This window comes from Etheostoma cragini, chromosome 19 (genome assembly GCF_013103735.1).
Source record: "Etheostoma cragini isolate CJK2018 chromosome 19, CSU_Ecrag_1.0, whole genome shotgun sequence".
In the NCBI taxonomy this organism is placed as follows: domain Eukaryota; kingdom Metazoa; phylum Chordata; class Actinopteri; order Perciformes; family Percidae; genus Etheostoma; species Etheostoma cragini.
In genome coordinates this window covers 18,028,715-18,051,308 of record NC_048425.1, presented here as the reverse complement: position 1 = coordinate 18,051,308, position 22,594 = coordinate 18,028,715, and the positions used below count along the sequence as shown (strand labels likewise).

General features: G+C 43.4%; 1 protein-coding gene across 4 annotated transcripts in view; it reads right to left on the bottom strand.

Annotated features, from left to right (window-relative positions):
• LOC117934707 (ADAMTS-like protein 1) overlaps window positions 1-22,594 on the bottom strand; it is an 80,718-nt gene that overhangs the window by 18,514 nt on the left and 39,610 nt on the right. For 3 of the 4 annotated variants that reach the window (XM_034856585.1, XM_034856582.1, XM_034856583.1), the window contains exons 3-5: window positions 6,024-6,151; window positions 1,311-1,356; window positions 948-1,184 (exon numbers count right to left, since the gene is read on the bottom strand). In XM_034856585.1, the coding sequence (XP_034712476.1) occupies window positions 948-1,184; window positions 1,311-1,356; window positions 6,024-6,151 (411 nt within the window). Of the gene's footprint in view, window positions 1-947; window positions 1,185-1,310; window positions 1,357-6,023; window positions 6,152-8,990; window positions 9,182-22,594 lie in introns of those variants that run through there. The other variant, XM_034856584.1, reaches the window with a different exon arrangement.

Genomic DNA, 22,594 nt, shown 5'->3' with positions numbered 1-22,594 from the left:
ATCCAAACAACCCTCAGGGTCTCCACCCTTCCATATTCATCCCAGATCTGTTGTTTGAAACATCCCTTATGGGAGGTTTTCGAAAAATTGTTCCCCATTGTTTTTTTTTTAACAAACATTATCTGCAACCATGCGTAGTTGGTTGATGATTTTCACAATGTCTGTCGGTAAGACTAAACCAAAACCGCATTCTAAGCACGGTAAGAGACCCAACGCCTCGGGACGTAATTTCATTCAACCAGGGAAAAAAATGCATTGTAAACTATTTCCTGGACTGTCAGTCAAAAAACTAATTTTAAATATTGTTCTCGTTGGGAGGGGGGAGGGGGGGGGGGGGGGGGGGGGGGGGGGGGAGTCCAATTGTAAAGCAGATGGCATGACGTAGTGTTGAAGTCCACCTCCTGTGTATGGGTTGTCTTGACTTCATGTACTTGTTGACTCTTGCATCCAAATGCACTGTAATGCCATAACTCCAGAGCCAGTAATACATCCTTGTGTATATTAAGTACGTATAAATATATTCAGTTTTAGAAAGAAATTCCCTTAATTTATATGGTTACAATTTAACATGATTGACTTCCTTCGCTTTCCTTTTTAATAAGCTGCCATTTCTATTCTATGTCATTTTCATAAAACAATTTAAATATGCCATAATAAGAAAGATGTCTGGAATCCCAGCCCATACAGTACATGTATACAACACATTGGTATGAGACTACACGCTGGAAGGTGCATCTTCCAGATTTACTCCAGATACTTCCAGGTATCTGTGAGGTCTGTCTTGGGACCCCAAAATTGTGAAACGGAAACCTGAAACTAAAGGTTACTTTTCTATGTAGTCTCCGTAATGTGAGTCTAAATTTGACTTCTTGTGATGGATACAATAATAAAAATATACAACACAGCAATGGATGACAAGAATAAAGCTCCCTGGTTCTTTCTCCTACCTGGCAGGCTCCGCTGATACACATGTCTAAGGACTCGGTGTAGCAGCGCGTCCCGTCCAGCACCTTGGGCGCTAGCTCCACCACGAGACCCGAGCCCTTGGCTTTGCACTTGAGGGCGCAGGGGTTGTCCGGGTCGTTGTACACAGGGAGCCACTCGTGGTACTGGTCCTGGTATTGCACGTCAGCGTGAGCCCAACACTGCTGGGCACGGAAATCCCCAACATCTGGAGGGCAATCCTGAGGAGAAACAACATGTATAAATATAACTAATACAAAGTATATCATAATTTAAATGTGTCTTGGTGGGAGGAATTGAAAGCTCTCTTGACGTCCATTACATAAAGTTGAGCTTGCCAAACTTACCACATTACTGCACGTGCGGTATTTGATGTTCTGGCCTTCGCAGGTCCTGCAGAAGAGAAGATGAGCATGCGGGTGAGCTGGCTTTGTGGAGCAAATGATAAAACAAACCACGCCATCATATTCGCCCGGGACACTGGTATTAGAACTGCTGAGTCCTACGGCGCGGATGTGGCAGCCAGCAAACACGGGATCAGTAACAGATTGGTTCTCACAATGGGACAATGCAGAAATACAAAGACAGATGGGATTTCACAAGTAAAGGAGTGATTGCTATGTCCTGCATTTATATCAATCTAGCAAATAAGAAATTATGAGTCATTTCAAACTAGCATAGCTAAGAGGTACAAAATGATCTGGATAATAAGCAAAATGGGACAACCAGTCATCCATTGGTACTGGAAATACTAAAATATAGTACTAAATTCTCATTTGTCTTAGTGATCAGTCTGTAAAAAAAATCATAAAGCAACAGTACTGCACATCCAGTAGTGAAGCAGACCCGGCAGGGCTATCCGAGCCCTGTCTGCTGAACAGATTGGAGGCGGTTTGGATCCCGACTATCTGCATGACAGTCTGCAGTGTCTTTGCCTAAAATATGGAGCTCCCCACTTACTGAAAATTAGGATTCCTTTGTGCTTTGATGCTGAGTGATGATAAACCATCGATGGTGACTATGATAGGCCAATTATCCAAGACCCCAGTGGAAACTAATCAAGGGATATTCTTTTGAGTTGGGGAACTTAAGAAGAATTCCAGTGTCATCTGCCCTTAGCTAATCTGGAATCCTGATTGGAGGCAACAGCGCAGAGTTTTGGACTCACGGAGGAACGAGGGCTTGAGGATTTTTACACTGTTATTCCAGAGAGCGGAGGGAGTGAATGTGTGGCATGGCAAGAACATTAGATCCTGTGACGTATCCAGACGGTCCCCTCTGCCAAGCCAAACAGCAGGTCACGGGGCTTGGACATGAACAAAGACCAAGAGTTGAGAGACAGATAGCAAAGTTCTGGATCAGTGGGACAACGAGCAGTATATAAACTAAACGTTGATTACAAAAAAAGGGAATCAAATGAATTTCTCTTTCCATGTCCTCTTGAATTTGGAAGCTAGAAAGTCGAGGCTAAGCAGAAGTAGGGCCGGGACTGAGGATTCATCATGGCGTCATCATAGGTTAAGAAAAAAAGAGCACATAACACATAACTCACCGACTATGACCCTGGTCTTTTCTGCCAAATAGACACCAAATTCATCAGTACACTCCACACAAGACCTCATCCTCATCCTCATCCTAAGACAAAAATGGACTGAAGTCTATTGAAACCATGAAAAATCAATAGAAATAACTTCCTATAATATTGGACATGCAGTAAGATTTGTTTGGCTCATAATGTCCATATATACGTCATCATCTCTTCTCGTGAGATTGAAAGTAATTGCAACCAGGGCTCCAGAACCTTTGCCATAATATTGATCCACTTGAGGCCAGTGGGCATGTGAGATGTGGCTGAGTTTGTCATGGCTGAAATATGCTCTTGCTGTCAGCTCTGCTGTTGATCAATTTAGGAAATAGAGCCGTCAGGTCATCTAGGAAGGATGGAGGACTAAGCGACAGCAGAAACTATTGGCTATCGGCAACTATTGGACCAGATTGTCATGAAATCTGGAACATGTGTCCATGGTGCCCAGAGGATGAATCCAAAGTGCTTTATTGATCCCCTGACTTTTCATCTAGTGCCATCCTCAAATCAAAGTTTTCACTTATTCAGAGAAGATGGACTAGAACAACATGTCGTACAGACATTCATGGTTCCCAGATGACGTATCCGAGTGATGACGTCATGAGGTTTTAATCGATATTTCCACAACTATACAATGGGATGACATTTGGTCCCCAATTGCATTTTAATTCCTTTGATGATTGACTTCTACACAATCTGCACACAGCTTGTTATTGTCGATTCTGGCATGACATGGGCTCATTGGCACTGTTGAGAAGCAATTCAATTCAATTTTATTTATAGAATCAATTCATAACAAGAGTTATCTCAAGACACTTTACAGATAGAGCAGGTCTAGACCACACTCCAGAATTTACAAGGACCCAACAGTTCTAGTAGTTTGGGAACAGGGTGGTCTCCTCTTCTGTAAAGTAGGAGACGTAATCAAGGTGCCAGGCCCAAGTTAATTAGAGCCGCTTAATTAGTCACTGCCTTGGAGAAAATTCACTTTTAACTACCACACCATTTAAAGACTTTAAACACAGCTGTGGTATGGCTTTGGTGAAATCCCCAAATTGTCATTTAACACAACTGGCTGTAATTTCTGCAAATCAGTGAGCCAATGAAGAACAAAAACATCCTTACCAGCGGTGAGAAGTTATTTGATTGTTCCTTGCTCCTGCCCAATGATGCACAGTTGTCAATAGGGTGCACTACTCTTTCAGTTATTCAAACGGAGTTAAAATGAAGTCAAGGCCGGCCTCTTTTAATAAAAATTAATGACAAAAAAATCTAATCTGACGAGCCTCGTAAAAGATTGGAGCAGCGCTTTCTCTTGCCATGACACCCAATCCATATGTCCACACTTGCTTCTTTGTGGTTGTTAATAATGGAGATTGCGATCAAGGGGGGGGGGGGACTAATGGGGGCCAGGCGATCTGTGTTTAGTCTGTGCTACTTGTGTGTGGACTGTTGGGAGGTTGGCTAACCCTTGGGCATCTACATTTGCAGAAGGTCCTACGTAAGTGCATTTGTTTAAAGGTCAGAGAGTTGGAGTGGTATTGGTTTGGAAGGTGTCAAACACACAAACAAACACACACACACACACACACACACATACACACACACACAGGGCCTTCTGCTGTGCTCTTTAATGACGCTGTTTGATCTGCGACCCGGCTCCAAGCTACTGCTCCCTCATTCCCACGAAACAGCAGGGTGAGGTGGGGTGAGGTGGGACGGTAGGGTCCCGCCATTTCCTCAAGAACCCCATACAATACTGCTCCTGCCAAAAGACACATACCCGCCTGGACTTACATGTACGTCTTCACACACACACACACACACACACACTGCCTACATCCCACATGGAACTCAAACCCCAAACACCTTTGAACACGTCAATCGCTTTTACTGCCAGTGGCAGTCTGAGGTGTGCCTGACCAAAAGAATCTGGGCAAGCAAAGAGAAATGGCTGCTGCTGATATTGTTAAATGGACTCCTGAAAAAACCACTGAACTCAATGTTTACAGTGCAGCACATGGGCGGTATGGCACAGTGACTCTGAGGTTTTGACAGCTTTTTTAGCCTGGCTTCATGGCACGCTGGAAGCACCCTAGGGTACGTCTCGGTACCCTCTCGGTTGTGACCTCGGCTGTGGTCTGCCCTGTTTCGTCAGTGTGTCTTTGGGTAGTTGTAATGTTTTATGGTCTCGCTGGCTGCTCCGGTCACTGCTTGAGCCCCCCCCAAAGCCCCGAACAGAAACAGAGGGGACTTTGGCAGCGAAACCTTTAGTGAGAGAGCAATACTCTTGGAGAACTGTAAAATAGAGGAACGCGGTGAAGTCACCCTGCAGCTATTTCCCAGGCTATAAATGTGACAACATTTCTATAGAAAACATACCCTCTCGTTCCCTCTTTCTCCTTTCTTTTCCTCTTTCCTCAAATCCATGTGTAATTGAGCACTTTGCCCAGCACACTTGGCCTCGGGCTTTAATCTCGAAGCCCACAGGGTTAGCTGGAAGCCTAACCAACCGGGTAACTTTGGCACGAGGATGAAACAGAGGTCCAAAGTGCAAGTTCCAGTTTGTCCTGAGACTTAAGCCGAGATGATGAGCAGTGGGACTCCAACCAATGTGGGTTCACTGCTTAGAGATCCCGAACCCTATCGCAGAAAAGACTTATTAAAAGTGACATGTACTTTGGCAAGGGACATTGATTGTGGCCCATCACCAAAAACCTGATCCCCATTGTCACTGATGAAATTAAGATTTAGGCTCATGCGGCCGTCTAGACAGTTTTAGGAGGTGGATGGGCAAGTGATGTCAGCTGACCCCCCAGGGCAATTTAACAGTCACATTACAGTCATGCGTATTTTAAGCGCTTTCATTACAGCCCATGGGAATGGTGAGATTTACTCACACTATTAGGGACACTGCCTGGATTGATTTGGCAGAACGGCTGTAAGCTACAAAAAAGAGCCCCCCCCCCCATCCTTCTCTTACCCTCTCTTGAATCTTAAAGCCATGATATGGCACTTTAATGGAAACCAGTCCAACCCCAGTCCGGAATTTGCTCTTTAAACGAGGTTATTACCTCGGATAGCGTTTGAACACACGCTTACAAATGGTCCATGTGATGTTTCCATTTATCTATAGGTCAGGGAGTTTCGAACTTGAAATTAGACATATATTTAGTTTACAGTAATCCCCCTCCTTTCTCAAAACTTATTACAAAGCATCATTCTGTGAGTACTGCACTCGCAAATGTCAATTTTGTGTGTCTCTGGTTCTCAAAATAGAAATATATTTCATGCAGCAACCCTATCTCTTATACGCGATGTTGTTAGTAGATTAGTTAGCACGACAATGTACTACATATTGCACTATGCAAAATCCTGAGCACCCCCCCATGGAGTGGCCCATGTCCACTACATTGTTACATATGAAAGTAAGTATCCGACTCTCGGATTAGATTTGGCTGAGAGGCGACCTTACTTGGAACTGAGGCATCGTCGGAGGGAGTACGAGGCGCCTCCTCCACAGGTCCGGGAGCATTCGCTCCACGAACCCCAGGCATCCCACAGAGTGTCTCTGTCCTCTTCCGATCGGGCCGTCCGCGAGCTCTACACACCAGGAGAAGGGACAAGAGCGGAAGTGAAGGAAGAGAAGAGTTAGTAAAGTATCCTCCAGCAGTTTCCATTTCGCATTTCCACCATTATTACCGTTGTCCTAATTCCTGTCAAGACCCAGCCAGACATTTAACATGATAAAATAGAGTAGCTGCAATGGAAGCAACCTGTATGAATAGTCCCCAGCCATGAGGCGTGGTCTTTTCGGTTTTGCTAGTGGAGATCCTGAATTAAATTCCAGGAGCTGCTGAAAACACAAGTGCATGTGACAGGATGAGAGAAACTGCAAGGGGAAGTAATCAAAAACTCCAAATTTTTGTCCATTTGAATACTCTTTAGATAATGAAATGGTATTCCTCTCTAAAACTCCGGGCCACACTTGTATGTGTCTGCTTGTTAATTGCATCGTGCTGTATTTGGCAGCACAGGTAGGGATATTATTCTGGGATCCAAAGTCAATATTATTATATGAAGATGAATTCTGCGACTGCATAGACAATGTGAATCTTAGACATAGAGTGACAGCCAAGTCTTAGGCTCATTTAAGTCTTCTTTGCATTCCAAGGCCTTTTGTATTTTCAGATTAGATTTGAGTGGACTGGCTCACCTTGCTCTAAAGAAGGTGTTGGATGTGGATTATGCCACATGAGTTGTTTCTCTGACTTGGCTTTACTTAGCAACGTAGCTCTTCTTAATGCCCTTTGCAGACCTGACTGAATAAAGTTAGATTGCTACGTTATAGGCTCGGATGGAGTGAAAAGGAAAAAAGATTGCTATTTTTGCTATCTAGAACAAGTGGTATTAAACTCAAAAGCTGCCGAAAAACCGGTTCTATACCTGTTGAATGGATGAAAACCTGGGAAATTAAAAAAGAAGACGTTGGAACTAACACTGGGACAAATCATCCACCTCGTATGGCAGCAGCAATTTAAAAAACTAGAGGTGCAAACACATTCAATAAAATATATATAAATAAAATAAAATAAAAATTTTAAAATGATCATTTTTAACAATAACCTGAGGCAGTCTTTTCAGGGGTTGGTGAACCATGAAAGAATATTTAGGATTGCTGAAATGCAGCTTCTGTGCACTTAAGACAGCCTCCCGCTACGACGACAGCTTGTGATGGCACAAGAGTTTTTTAAAACATCCAAAATCCTGCAGATTATGAATGAATTGTGAGACACAACAAGCCCTCTTACCCTGAACACACTGAATAATGCAGGAACTATGGGAACTTTATGTGTAACACCTGCTCTTAAAAAGATTTATGCCCATGGAGCTGATAAATAGTTTAAAGTGAATGTCCAGCCTTTCACTTGAGATACACATGGCCTTGTCGTTTAAGTGGAAAAACTCAAGTTATTTTGACCTCTTTGGCGTCTTTCCCAACAGCACGGCATTGTGCTCCGTCAACAAAGATGAATGGATCTTGCAGAGGAAAGCAGATATAAAGGTAATATTACTGCTTTGATTATTTTCTTTGGGTCACGGTAGGAAAAACACCCATGCTGCGGAGCGGGGGTGCTGGGTCCGCGTTATTAAAAGTGCGTAGGGACTGATGTGAATGGCCGTCAGTGCTGATGATGCCTGAGGAACAGCAGAGGGGAACAGCAAGACCTAAACACACACACAGCCAAGCGTATCGACAACGGCGCTGCTTTATGCGCGGGCCAACTATTCCAGTGTTTGGATCCACGGTAAATAAACACCGTCGGTGCTCTTAGCACACCCCCTTAAATCTCCTTTGAAAAGCAATCAGGGAACTTCGCAGTCCATTATGGCCGGGAGCTGTGTGTCGCGACGCCAAGAGAGCTGGGGGCACAACAAGGCGGGTGAAGACAGAGGAGAGGAAGTGGATGAAGGGACCGAGGGATGGAGCTGAGGTCGTTTGGCGGACTGGGCTGCTAGTGTTCTCAACGAAGGCGGAGGAACACAAGGCTCCGCGAGTCCGACCCGCGTCCTGCTGGGATTTGGATCCAATAATCAAAAGGCTCGGATATCCACTTGGAGCCTTCATCACTCTCCATCACTACACGTCCCACCTCCTGCTCTAATCTTTCCGAGGTTTTATTTGCAAAGCAACAGGACCATTTACACAGAAACGCATGTGCATTTAGACGCATTTTTTGTCTGGCTCCAATGCTATGAGAAGGAAGGTCTCGTCACCCATCCAATGTTTTCACATCAACTGGAAGAGAGGAAATGAGCATAAGATAAAAGACCAGGGATCTCCACATTGTGTTATTCTGATGGACAGATTCTATTTAAGTCACCTGTCAGCAGCTGGGACTAAGGAGATTTTCCTTGAAAGATGGAAAACTCCTCGACAGGGGAATAAAACCAGACTCCGGTGCCTTTTTTTTTTTTTTTTTTTGCAGACTGTGTCAATACGCGTACGATGGCCTTTACAGTCGCCAAGACATATGATATTTGCACATCTGCTGAATCCCTTGTCGTCTGCACGGCACTGCACGGGACGCAATGCCACAGGCGAGGCAGTCGCTGTGATGTAACAGGGAGTCCTAACCTTAGACCAGACAGCTGACCTCAGTCTACGTAGATCAATGACACAGAGGAGACATGGGGACTTAGAGCAGGAGTCCACATCAACTGCCTTATTAAAGCTTCTCCTGAAAGGACTACACAATCCGAACAGTGCAGATAATCAAACTCTACTTGCACACACACTCCTACACGGTGAGACAATCTTTCCTTGATGTGACAAGAATTTTAAGGGAATTAAAGATTAAATAAATCAAAGAAATCACTGAAAGTAATGAAGTTTTCCAGGATGAAAATTGATAAAAAAAAGAAGGAAACGTTACAGTACCAGGATAAGAAGAGCTGTCACCAGTAGCTTGCAAGATGAAAAATCTTGCTCCATTCCTTTTCAAGGTGTGCGAGCCAATCACTGTAGTTGTGAGTGTGTGTTTGGTTGTGTGTGAGCCCAGTGTGTGACGCTGTCCTCTCCGGGTCCCTATGTGTGTCCTGTCTGCCTGCCGTAGCCTCTCTGACTCGCTGCCGTTCTTCCTCAGGAGTAACTTAGGGAAGGGGAGGGAAGGAGGACTGGGAGTGTTTGTGTGGGACTGTGTGTGTGTGTGTGTGTGTGTGTGTGTGCGTGCGTGCATGAACGTGGGGGGAGTATTTGGGGGGGATCCAAGCCCCACGGGTCCTTCAGGTCTGGCACACTAGCCAATCAATAAATGGGCCTCAGTCAAGCGTGCTAGTTCAAACAAGGAGCTGGGCCAGCTGCAACTTCACAACTTCACACGTGTGTGTGTGTGTGTGTGTGTGTGTGTGTGTGTGTGTGTGTGTGTGTCAATCATAGAGTAGGAATAATGGCAAACAGACAATTGTAAACCAATTTTTCTCTCCCCTTTGATTCTTTTCCATTTCTTCGTCCGATATCTCAAATTTCTCCCTCTCAGACTCCTCTTTTTTCCCCCTTCTGGCCTTTCTCTCATTTTATTTCGCTCATGTCGCTGTTTTTTCATTTCTTTTTAGCTCTGGACAGCTTTGTTCCGTCTACTGCCAACGCTGTGTTTTGGAAATGTCAAAAGATGTCAGCAAGCTAATATGCGAGCATGTTTTGGGTTTGACGGGTCCTTTTATGATTATGTTCTGGAACAACAAGTACCATGCATGCACAGATATGCTGACTCCAGTATATACTGTATAGGGACTAGATGACTTCAAGACTTGGGACTGTGTTTACATGTGAGAGCCCCATTTAAATCAGATGACATAGCTTGGTCACTAAAGCTATCCGCACAGACTTTCTCAGCCACGGTGGCTTTTTATTTTTTTACGAGCTAAAGGGCTAAACTTCAATAGAGCCTTTCATAACATCTGGCAGTTTAGGCCAGCGAGCATGTGCACCGTGGAGGTGGGGAACGAGCCAGGTGTCCCCTGGAGGGACAATACCTCTGGTTATGGCGGAAAAACAACCGGCAAGATGGACAGCTCTTGGAGTAGAGGGAATGTACTACACACTGAGTAACTTTCCAGTTTTGAAGTGGCATGACACAAAAAGAAAAGCTGAAACCGACATTTAAAAACCATACAGAGCAGTCAAAGTGCCAGTACGAACCCTGTGGTGCCCCTCGATGTGACTTACAAGGTAGCTAGTGATCATTCAGGAATTCGACCCCGGCGTTTCCAAAGACAATAAAAACTCTGTGCCCTTCGAATCAAGACTTCCAATCCCCCCCCCCAATCAAACACCAAATCAAACACCACATAATTGCTATCAATTAAGGCTGCGAGGAATGTGCTGCACTCCAGAGCAAACAGTCAGCAGCGAGCCTAATCACAACATGGGAGCGGATGTCTTGACACTTAACCAGAACACACACACACACACACACACACACACACTTTAAAAACTCGACTTATACACAGCAAACCAGTCTGGAAGTCTTAACTTGCTGCAGACAGCATGGGACTCGGCCTTTTTGACTCAGTGGTATGGGATGTCTATACATTCTGCAGATTATTATTCACACACACTCCACTTAACACCGGTGTGTTTTGTGTTTCCAGCACAAGGTGCACGTTTTCAACACAGAAATGATACCCCCCTTGCACTCTTAATCCATAACCTTCCGCTATTTGCTTTCAGAAGAAATCCTTCTCGTATTTGCAAATGTGGGATTTTCTGAAAATAAACCGCGGCATCGGTGATGTGCCCGGAGTTTAAAACTAAACACCCGAGGAGGAAATTAACGGCTTTGACTGACACTCACTTGGAGCCTGATCTCTACCACAACACTGCTGGAGGTGTCTCCTCACAGTTTATACAATGGTCTGCGAAGGCGATGAGGTGAGAAAAAAAACGATATAGATAGATATATATGCATTGTTATTTTACAAAAGCGCAGGCTTGGGTATTGTGTTACATGAGGGAAGCCTTCAAGGGTTTTTAGAAGATTACAGGGACCTGATTGTTTTTTTGTAGACCTGGCCATCATTTCAAGTCCTTATGTTAACATTGGGTTCCTGAGAAAGTATCTGCTGAGATCTGGGGACACGTCTGAATCACGTTAACAAGTCCAACAGGGTAAGAAAGAGTGCGGGACAATCTGACAGGTTGTAAACTAGCGTCCCTTAGAATATTTCCCTTTCTCGCTCGTCTCTTTTTATAATCATTTGACATTAGGAAACTATTGCACTGATTACATTTGTCTCACACTGTTGTTGACTGGCTGCTTATTGTTTCTTGCCCCACCTAACTTCTTGTTTAGAGCACATCAATCAACTAGGTCCATATAAACTTACTTAATACTTTGAAATAGACAGAAAGGACCACATTGTACCCCAAACGGCATCAAGAAGTCTTCCCAGGATTTGAGGTTGCTGTCCAAAACATGCATTTGACAACCTTGCTTACATACTATCCCTCTTATTATTAATGGAAAATACTGAAGGACATTGGCCTTCAACTAAAGACTATGATCATACCATAACTCTAAATGACCAGGCCAGGTATTTCTTAGAACTTTAGCTATTTTCCCACACAACATATTCTAGTGTATATCTGGCAACACAACTGGGGTATTTTTTCAATACTATACTTACAGTGCTCCTCCATACAGTATGTTTAAGCACAAATCACTGCAACTTTAAGAAAATGAATTGTTTGGGTTGAGGAGAATTAAGTTAAATTTGCTTTCACTTTCTGACATAATGATGGAAAACCAAGCAACTAACATGCCTCCAAGTTTAAAACATTGCTTCTATCATCACTCACAGTAGGTTAAAACTAGACTAGAAAAGCACTTTTGTGCGAAATGACATCGAAATGTAAACTGGCAGTGTTTTTTAGGAGGCTTTCCAGGCAACAGAAGTTTAACTGATCCTTCCTTTACTCCTTTATGGAGGAATAAAGGGTCAAATTAAAAGATTGCCTTATTACGGTGGGGATGACCTGAGTTAACAGGCCCAGTGTTCTCCGAAAAAAAGAGACAAATGAAGCTAAAGTTACCAGGGACTGACATTAAGTTACGCTTAAGAGCCAAACCCCTGGCTCCCACGAGGACACTTAAATGGTTCAGTCGGGATAAATGGTAGCCTCCCACCACCCCCACAAACGGCGTATGTGCTCCAGACATGATTTACACCAAAGCCATTGTTTAAAAAGCTTTCTGGGCCAGAGTATAAAATGTTTGACCAGGACAGTGATTTTACGACGTGCAGCTGAAAATGAACCACACTTCCAAATCCCCTCAAAACCAGAGGATTAAAATAAAGATGTAATTCCCTGACAATCAGCTAAATCCAATTCGAGCCAGATGGGAGGTGAGCTGCAAAACAGCAGCTCGGAGTATGCAGTCGTACAGCTAAAACATCTTCAAATACTCCTTAAATATTGGTCCTTTTTTTCCTCTTGTTCTTTAATGATTAGCATCGTTTTCTAGCTTTTTCCTTTCAGGAACTACTTGATCGTTAATACTAAATATGACAGGGAGAGCCATTGAAATGCTGAGTCAAGTAGTGGTACAAGCAAAGTTAGGTTTTCAGTACTGGGATACTATATCGTGGTCAAGGTGGGTCAATTTTAGTGCTGCCTTTCGTGATCATCCTCAGTGTCACTACCCTTCACGACTCTATTTTTAGAGACGTTACCTTTTGTCTCCTTGGACTCTTCTTCACACTAATTAAGCCGATTTAGCGCTGCCTTTCGTGTCTATTTACAACACCACACATTCACACTTTTTCTTTAAAGTGCTACCCTTTGAGTCTGTCTTTCTCTGTCTTTCTCTGTAAAAACCCTAAACCCTAACCCTAACCCACTTGAGACCACCTTTACACTAACTAGTCAAATTTAGTGCTGCCTTTCGTGATCACCCCCATCACAACTCTATTTTTAGAGACGTTACCTTTCGTCTCCTCTGACTCTTCTTCACACTAATTAGTCCATGTTAGTGCTGCCTTTCGTGATCACCCTTAGTGTCAATACCCTTCAAGACTCTATTTTTAGAGACGTTACCTTTCGTCTCTTTGGACTCTTCTTCAATCTAATTAAGCCGATCTAGCGCTGCCTTTCGTGTCTACTCAACGACCGTCTTTGCGCAATTTTCAGATCTTCCGACACTACACATTCACACTGTTCCCTTTTGAGTCTCTCTTTCTCTGTATTACACAACCTTTATGCTTATTCCTTTTCCTCAACAAAATTCTTTCTAAATCTATTTCTGATTTTCCACAGTGGAAGACCAGTGGCCATTTTGGGGATGAATAATGTGCTCAAGGGAAAGACAAACACCAACTTTTCCTGTAACGGACCTATCCCTGCTGACACACAGTCCTGCAGACCTTCTGAGGGAGACATTTGGTCTGCCTGGATACTGGAACCAGAACGTTTTACAGCATGGAGGAAACCAAAATGATTTGTTTCTCAGAATAGCAGCTGCATAATACGGATCTTGTCAGCTTGCATTGGCCCGGAACATCAGGTGCTGGATGGCTTCCCCATGGTGGGGAAAGAAAGTTGTCAAAAATTAAATGGCAATCCATTCATAATATTGAGGTATTATAGTGGTGGACCAACTGATCGACAGACTGACATTTCCACTCATAAACAGCAATGTTAAAAAGGACATCAGTATACTGTAAATCAATGCAATCATTAGTATCTAAATGAAAGAAACACCTCTGCTTTATTCAAAAAATGTATCCACAAGAACTAATATTTTTTAATCATTTACTGTACTCTTTATAGTGACGTTTTGAATAAGCCAGTAACCACAATCCGATCCCACCTGGGCAAGCCTCTAAAACTCCCAGAGCGCAGAGGAGGCAGGTAATTAAGAATCAGCAGTGACATTTACTGCTTCCTGAGACTGCGTTCATACGCTCCGAGTACAGAGCTTTTCCCATCAGCACCCCCAGGAGAGCTCATATGTTTTAGCAGCTTTCTGGTGATTGCACAGGCTAACTCAACCCCTCACCCCGACCGCCTCTCTCTTTAACCCAACCGTGGTCACTGTGGCATTTTAAAGAGGTTATGACAGAATGCGATGGGTATAAATTAGCTATGTAAAGCCTCTGGAGTCAGCTCCGCTGGTCGCCGAGGCGGGCTGGGAGGAAACGGGGAGCGTGGGACCCGCATCCAGATCTGGGCTGACGCTAAGCACCACGGCTTATTTATGGACCCATAGCCAGCATCAAGCCCGACTGATCCCTTGCGCTTTACAATTGAGACCACATTGCCACATCATCTGGATATCATAGCCTTCAGAACTCTCCAAAAATGTACTTCATTTTTTGAAAACTCGTCAATAAAACGTGTAGCTGACTTAAAGCAGCCATTATCAATGTTTTAATGTTATGAGAGGAGCATTTGACAAACTCGTATGTCAAAGGGTTTGCTCTAAAAAATGTTCTTTTCACTGCCTGCCACGCAAATATTAATATTTTTCTTAGGTGTCTGCTGTGAGTTTAAATAGACAACTGTGTGCAAACATGTTAGCCATTACAATTATAAAGGTGATAGCATGTCAGGTGTTTTTTAGGGCCTGGGGTGTCCAACGGTGTCCTAGCACAACGTGCAAGGAACTATTGTTCTTGTAGGGATTATTATTATTAACACGCACCTCTCCAGTCTCTCTCATTTTTGAGGGTCTTAACATGCGGGAAAACTCACAAAACCTTGCACACATGTCAGATCTATGAAAAATCACAAAATTCTGTAGGGATTGGTCTCGGGTGCGAGGAGGCGAGGGCCCGTCAAACGCTGATTGCAGCTTTAATTTCAGTTTGTTGCCCTCAAGTAGACCAAAAAGTCTACATTGCTTGATTTTAATTTTAAAAGCCCCACCTTTACATAAATCACATTCTTATCTTTTTTTGTAAGAATTAGGCCTATACTAGTCTCGATTTGCCAGACCTTCCTCCACAGTGCTGCAGAAGAGGGTCTGGCTAATCCACACGGCATTCTGGGATTGGAGAAAAACCTGCTCTGGTTTATTGGCATTTCTTTAAACAAATCACAATCGTCTTGGGAGGCGCTAAGCATCGGACGGAGTGACGGCTAAAAACTAGGCCTATACATACAAACATGCTGCATGCATTTTAACAGACAAGTACTGTGAAGTTTAATTGCTTAATTGGTATTACTGTAGTATAAATGTGCCAGTAACAGATATTAATTAAATATTAAAATAACAATAAAACAACATGTAGCAGCTGACTTCCTCTCCATAGTTAACATCCCCTCTCTCCTGGTCCTGTGAAACTGAACAGAAGACCTCAGTGCTCCATCTGGGGATGTTCACATTCGACACGCATCCTGGCCGTGTCACCCCCCCCCCCCCCCCCCCCCCCCCCCCCCCCCCCCCCCCCCCCCCCCCCCCCCCCCCCCCCCCATCACCCCAAACTCCTTCCTGTCTGAGTGACTAATTTGTTTTGGTTTCCTCATGAATTTCAATATAAATGACTCTGATGTTTTTATTATGCCCCTGAACCGGGCTTCTATCCGGTGACATAATGCTACATAAGTCATTTGGGACTTTTAATCAGTAGACCCGAGTATCAGTAATAAACAGCTAACTCTTTTATCTGATACTGAAAAGCAGAGGGGGCTTGTCAGTGCTTAAATCATCACTTGTTCTATTGTTATTTCCTGATCGAAACATCTGGGGAACAACAAGAAACATTAATATATTCCCATTTTACAGACTGATTGGTTGTGTGTACTACTAGTACGATACATTTGAGGACCAGGGATTTGGCTCAAGATGTATGATTACGCACAACTCTTGACTGGTGATTGGTTCAGCCTCTTTGACGGCAATCAAAGTTTTGGATTATGATCAAATCTGTCCAGCTCTTAACAGTTTGACACAGCGCTCTGGCACATTTGAACATGATGTCTTGTGTTTTTCTTTGTTAGGACGTTTGATACCTTCATCGTTCTCTTTGTTTTAAGGTTATTAGAACCAGTTTCTGTGACTTCGGATGCCCTGGACAGCGTGTTCAGGAGGCTGTTTGGGTTATGATGAAGCAATATTGCAGCTGTTTGCGGTAATCAATGCTCTGAAACCAAAGATTTTTGGCTGCAATAGGCTCCATCAGGAATACAGAACTGTAAATATGACATCCACGGGCATGTCACGCTCCGTAGACAGTTATTCGAGGAAAGGAGAAAAGGGAATTAGTGCAACAAATGTGCGTGAAATGGAAAACCTAGATAAATACTCCAAAACATGGAAAATAATTTCGTTGTAATGTAATTATCTACTTGAAGAAAACTGATAATCCGACAGCTCCAGGAGACATAGAACCAACATCCTGAGTAATGACTGCGATCATGACGTGAGAGTTAGGAGAAGTGAAGTTCAAAAGCTGTAACACAGGTCTTCTTGAACTCCAGACAGGAAACAGACTCTCTTGTTAACTTCTCTCATAATTGCAAAACGAGACACAACAGTTCAACTGCAGAGACACCAAGCGGCAACTCCAAATAGAAAGGCACCTGGTTTGTCTCAGCAGCTTGTTATTCATGATGTGAGACTGCCGAGTATTTACACTCACAGAGCACTGAAGCTCTTCTAGCCACAGGAAGACGTGTCTGATCTCCTGTGTGTGCTACGCAAAGCTAAAGTCACATCAGTAACATGTGGTTTTCATTGTTGAAAATGCATTGTGTGTTGTCTTTGGCTCTGGGGCCAGCAGAGAAAGTGATAGTAATATGATAAAGGTAGTCAAAAGGAGGCTTTAACCCTTGGAGCGCTGACATTTATCACTTGGTGAAATAATGATGCAACGACGAGGAGCAAACGGGCCGTGTGTACTTCACTTCCTTGTTTTCACCTGGGCCTGAACTACAAATATGGGAACAATTAAAGACAAATGGATGACACTTTGAGCACATTGTTCCCATTCCCTTTGCGAAACACAAAAATTCACTGAATCCTTTATACGCATGCTAGGAGGCTTTTAGCAAAACACTTCTCAAGCAATCGCTCATTTCTTGATGAAGACTCGTCTCAGGCGGAAGCGTGTTGGCTTTTATTATTATTGTTCATATACGAACTAGCCATTTTGAAATCGGAGAAAACTGGCTATGAATCTGGGTCTTTTCTGCTGATTATTCTGATCACAATCTGTAGGATAATGGGTTCAAACAAGTGACTGTATATGGAAGAAAAAAAACAGTACATTAAAAATGAAATTGAATGAATGTGTAGAACTGATTTGGAAATGCTGTGTCAATATGATGCATGCACATTACTTAAAAGAATGGCTTTTAGGAACGACTGAGTATCAATTCAAAGCAGAAAAAATGGGTGTGAAACTCATCCAAATCTAATCCAACTTTATTTGTCAAGCACATCTAAAACAACCAGGTTGACCAAAGTGCTGGTCGTTGTGCCACAATCTAGGGACAACAAGGAGTAGCTGGTCCGCTGACCTTAACGACCTATGAGGAGCGTAGGAGTTCAGCGATATATGCTGGGGCTCGACCATAAAGAGCTTTAAAAACACACAACAGAATCCTAATATGGATTCTAAAGCAAACCAATGAAGAGAGGCATGAACAGGTGTAATGTGATCTTGTTGGCGAGAGGTGGTAAGGAGTTGAGTGGCAGCATTTTGGGACTAGATTTTACAACAGAATTGATCTGTTTCTCTTGTTGAAACTCACTATCCATTTTAACACTAAGGTTAGTCGCCATGGACTTGACATAGGGTGTCAGGGTACCCAGGTCCAGTTGGGAGGCGCCAGGAGAACTACTGGGTCTAAATATCACAACTTCGGTTTTACTTTCATTAAAATGTAAAAGGTTTAAAGCCATCCAGGCTTTTATTTTAGGCTTGGGGCGGCAGTAGCTCTGTCCGTAGGAAGTTGGGCTGGGAACCGGAGGGTGGCTAGTTCAAGTCCCCGTACGAACCAAAGAATATTGGTGGACTGGTAGCTGGAAAGGTGCCAGTTCACCTCCTGGGCACTGCCAAGGTGCTCTTGAGCAAGGCACCAAACCCCTAACTGCTTGGGGCACCATTCCATGGGCAGCCCCCTCACTCTGACACCTCTCCATTAGTGCATGTATAGGCCCTGAGCATGTGTGTGTAATTCAGGCCTGTGTGTAATAACAACAGAGTGTAAAGTGTAGTTTCCCCTTGTGGGATGAGTAAAGTATATTAAATTTAAAAAAGAAATTAAATTATGTCACAAAAACAATCAAGCGGTCTTTTTAGGGAATCAGCACCTTTACCTTTTATAGGCAAGGAGATCTGTGAGTCGTCTGCATAGAAATGAATCGGACAGTCAAGTTACACAGTAACAAAAATTTGCTCTGATATGTACAAACTTTTTAAAAAGTACAAATGACTACATTCGCCAACTTGAGAATTCAAGATTTTTTTTTTCACATGTTAACAAAACGCTGATATTCAACCACAGGCATTTGAAATGACATCATTTCAACATGCAAACTCTTATTAACCCTTGTGTTACATAACAAGCTCTACTGCGATACACCTCTCTGTCCATAACTTGCCTTGGTGCTGGGGCTGCTGACAGGTCTTTTAAGCAGCCACACTTCAACACATCGTCTGGGCTTTGTCCTGCAGCACCCCCGTTTAGAGAGAGGAAGCAATCCATCAGCCTGCCACCGTGCAGCTCTGCGATCAAGAATTCCTAATCCATATGCTTCTGTTATCAGCTAAGAAACTAGTAGAAGATGCAACGAACTGCCAACAGGCAATGGAGGACGTATGGCATTTATCTACAAGAATGGATGGATATATCATAAACTGATCCTTGATTAATTTGACTTCTGTCCTCTTTGTTGGCACAGTATGAACAGGAAAGACAAGAACCTGAATGCCGATTCTGAGCAGTGAGGACAGAGTGGAAAAAGAGCACATATAGTGACTCATTTCAACCATACACACTACTGTTTCGTCTGCATTTTCTCTCATTTTCAGACTGTCACTCCATCACGTCTACGTCTCTCTTTCCATCCGTCTTGTGCAAAATTGGCTGGATAGCATTTCAGCTCAGCCTGTCGAAAATCATTGAGCAGATCGCAGATTTACAGTAAATGGAAAAGAGCACTCCCGCGCCCGCTGTCTTGCCCTTCTTTTCCAAAAACCACTGGCATATCAAATACAAGGCGCTGACTAATAGGTCAATAAGGAAATATGGCCCACGGGGGACACATATTATGGTTTTTCACCAAAGCCTCAAGATAAACCCAACTCAAAAAAATACCTATTCTTCCTTCCAAATTTCCTCTCAGACTCTTGCCCAAAAGCAAGGAGTACCTTTAAAACTGCCCTTTGCTATGATAGAAAAATAACAGGACATGAGGCTGTTGTAGTAACGCAATGTCAAGTTAAAAAAACAACAACTCAGAATCCGGTATGACCACAAGATAATGACGAAAATAGCTGACATCACTGCTCTGTATGTAACCAGAAGCGAAACCAGGAGCGGAAACCTCGAGGACCAATGATGCAAACTGGATGCTGTACTGAGAGCTGATAGGGAAATAACGTGTGTGGGTCTGTGTATGTCTGTCACATCCTAGGTGTGATGTCATACCAGTCAGTGGTGAGTAAAGAGGCTATAATCAATATTCTATAATCAGGTCAGTTGGTCCACACTGAAAGTCATGGTCCCCAATGGACGAAACCGAAAACCGTTGGGTGTTGGGTAAGGACAGACCAGTTGGAAAGACGAAGGCTTACGATTGACGGGTAGGATGTCTAAGTCTAGGGGAAGCCCTTGTCCGGTGAGCTTGAAGACGTAGACGTGACGTTAGCAACCTGTCTGAAAGATGCCCGGTGGTTGCCTCTTCCGGGGTAGCAACGGAGGCTAGGAAGAGCCGGTACAATGGGCCGGTACACGAGCCTGGCTGCGCAGCACTGTATATGTAGGTTAGTCTGGTGATTAGAGGTGGGGTTTATGCGTGGCCCTGCTTCCGAACCTAAAACAAACTTCATTTAGCATCTAAATTGCCATATATTGTCTTTATAGGTTGGTGGAGACCAAATATGGACCTAAAAAGAGAGCGGAATTGAACTCAGGTGGCATCAAACACGTCTATAAATAAATGATAAATGTGCAATGTGCAAATATTTGTAACACGTACAGCACTAAAACATGTTTCAAGTCTTCAATGTTGCGTGAACAGCTTGTTTATGCTATCCACAAGTGGCCAAAAGGGGCAGCTAAATCAGATGTTCCAGGTTTTAAACTACTGTTTGGAGAACAGTTTTATGATACGGCCTACATGACGGTTATGTACAGCACATAAAACTGAAAAAAATGTCCACGTCTCGAAGTCTGTGGGTAGTGATTGCACAGGGAAATGTCAAATTATACATGATATGGAATAACAGGGCTTGTGCAATGATGATATGTTGCTGCACGTCATGGGAGCCTGTATCTGTGTATCTGAGGGTGTTGTGGGTAATGGGTGATGTGTGTGTGTGTGTGTGTGTGTGTGTGTGTGTGTGTGTGTAAGAGGAAAAGCTAGAGGGAGAGACAGAGAAAGAGAAGAGAGAAAAGGAATAGAAACTGCGTGTGTGTGTAAGTGTAATAGAGACTATGTTAGCATGCCAAGTAATACAGCATTCCCCTTAAATACACTTTGAAGAAAGTTTATATTACAAAACTCACGCCTTGGGCAAGGTTCCTTTATATTTCTGTTGAAATGTGGAAATTACATCTAGTTTCTCTTTCACAGTTTACAAAACAAAATCGGCGAGCGCACGCTCATGGAAAGAGACGTCATGCGTCCTCCTCAAGGTTGGTGTCAAGTCAGAGCTTGCCCAGGTGATGGAGGGGGACAGGAAACCTTTGGATGCATGACTTGAAGAGTAACCGCACAGGAAGAGAGCTGCAATGGATCACTGCACCCCCCATCCCGTCCCGCTCCCACATAAAAAAACTCTACCCTGTTTTCACAGGAGCTTTTGGGCTTACAGCTGTCTAAATATGCTACTGTAGTGAGCTCCCTACCAGAGAGGTGTTTGCACCGTTACCATACAGCCGGCTGCTGTGAGACAGTAAAAGTGAACAGCAGGAGAGGAGATGGAGAGGGAAAGAAAACCCCAGCGTTACTTCTTTCTATCTAGATTCGCTTTGTGTAAAGAAAGTGTAAGAAAGAGACAGGAAAAATACTGTAAAATGTGTGTGAATACATGTTGTTATAGACATTAATTATAAGAGAGAGAGAGGAAGAAAGAGCAAGTACAGACTTCTCAAAACCTGAATGCCTTTAAAGCTCAAGAGCAGCATCTTGTGTCAGGGAGACAAAACTACAAGTACTGTACCTTTAACCCTCATGTTGTCCTCGGGTCAAATTGACTCGTTGTCCTATTTCAATGTTCTTTTTAACTACCCAAAATAACATGATTGATTCCACCCAATGCTCTTTGGCAAGTACAAATCTCTACTTTCATTCATTTTGGGGCGTCTTATTCAATTTTATAGAATTTGGGAGGGAAAATGGAAGTGATTTTGAAATAGTATTGAGTAAAAGTTGACATATTCCAGTCTGTGGTTATCATCAACATCCATTCCTTTAATTTTAGTCTCAATAATTCCTAATTTCTGCTTTTCTGACTCGAACATTAGGTATAATTTCCTATAAATGAGGTTCATTGAGCAAACGTTCCCAAAAAAAACTAAAGTTAATAAGTTAATGTTCCCGTAGTGGTGAAAATTCTCGAATAAATGACAAACATTGGGGAAAAAAAGCAAAAAAACGTAAGAAAAAGTTAAAAACATGGATAAAAAGCATCAAAGAAAGTGTTGATTTTCAATTTTGACGGGAAGACAACTCAAGGGTTAAAGGCCAGGACGAAGGAGACCTTTACAGAGAGGTCAGAAATAGGTCTGATCTCCAAATATCTGTTTCAATTTACACACACACACACTCACACACACACACACACACACACACACACACAACGGGAGGAGCAGCAGAATAAAGACGAGACATGTCTGGAGTGTTGGGGGTGGTCCAAGGTTTACATAAACCCATAGCTTCTGGCATCAGACACACAATAAGGAGGGGGTTCAAATAAATCCTTACTCCCCCCCATAGGCCGAGCTGACACATCCAAACATAACACAAAGATGTACACACATTTTAAATCATTAGCTGGTGCTAACACTTCATCATCAAATTCTTCTTGCAAACACAAATGTACTAAGGCTGTGTGTGTGTGTGTGTGTGTGTGTGTGTCAGACAGGAGCCACAGGCTGAGCTCATCTAGAAGAGCTTCACTCTACGCCTCCCTCTAATTGGTGTCTATTGCAGCGTGCCGCCGTGCAATTGAGGGCAAAACAGCGCCAGGCCTTCAAACCTCACCCTCATCACCACCACCACCTCCACCTCCCACCCATCTCTCCATCATCTACAGCGAGCCAGTGAAAGATGGAGTATAAGTGCAGCACCTCACCCCCCCCCCCCCCCC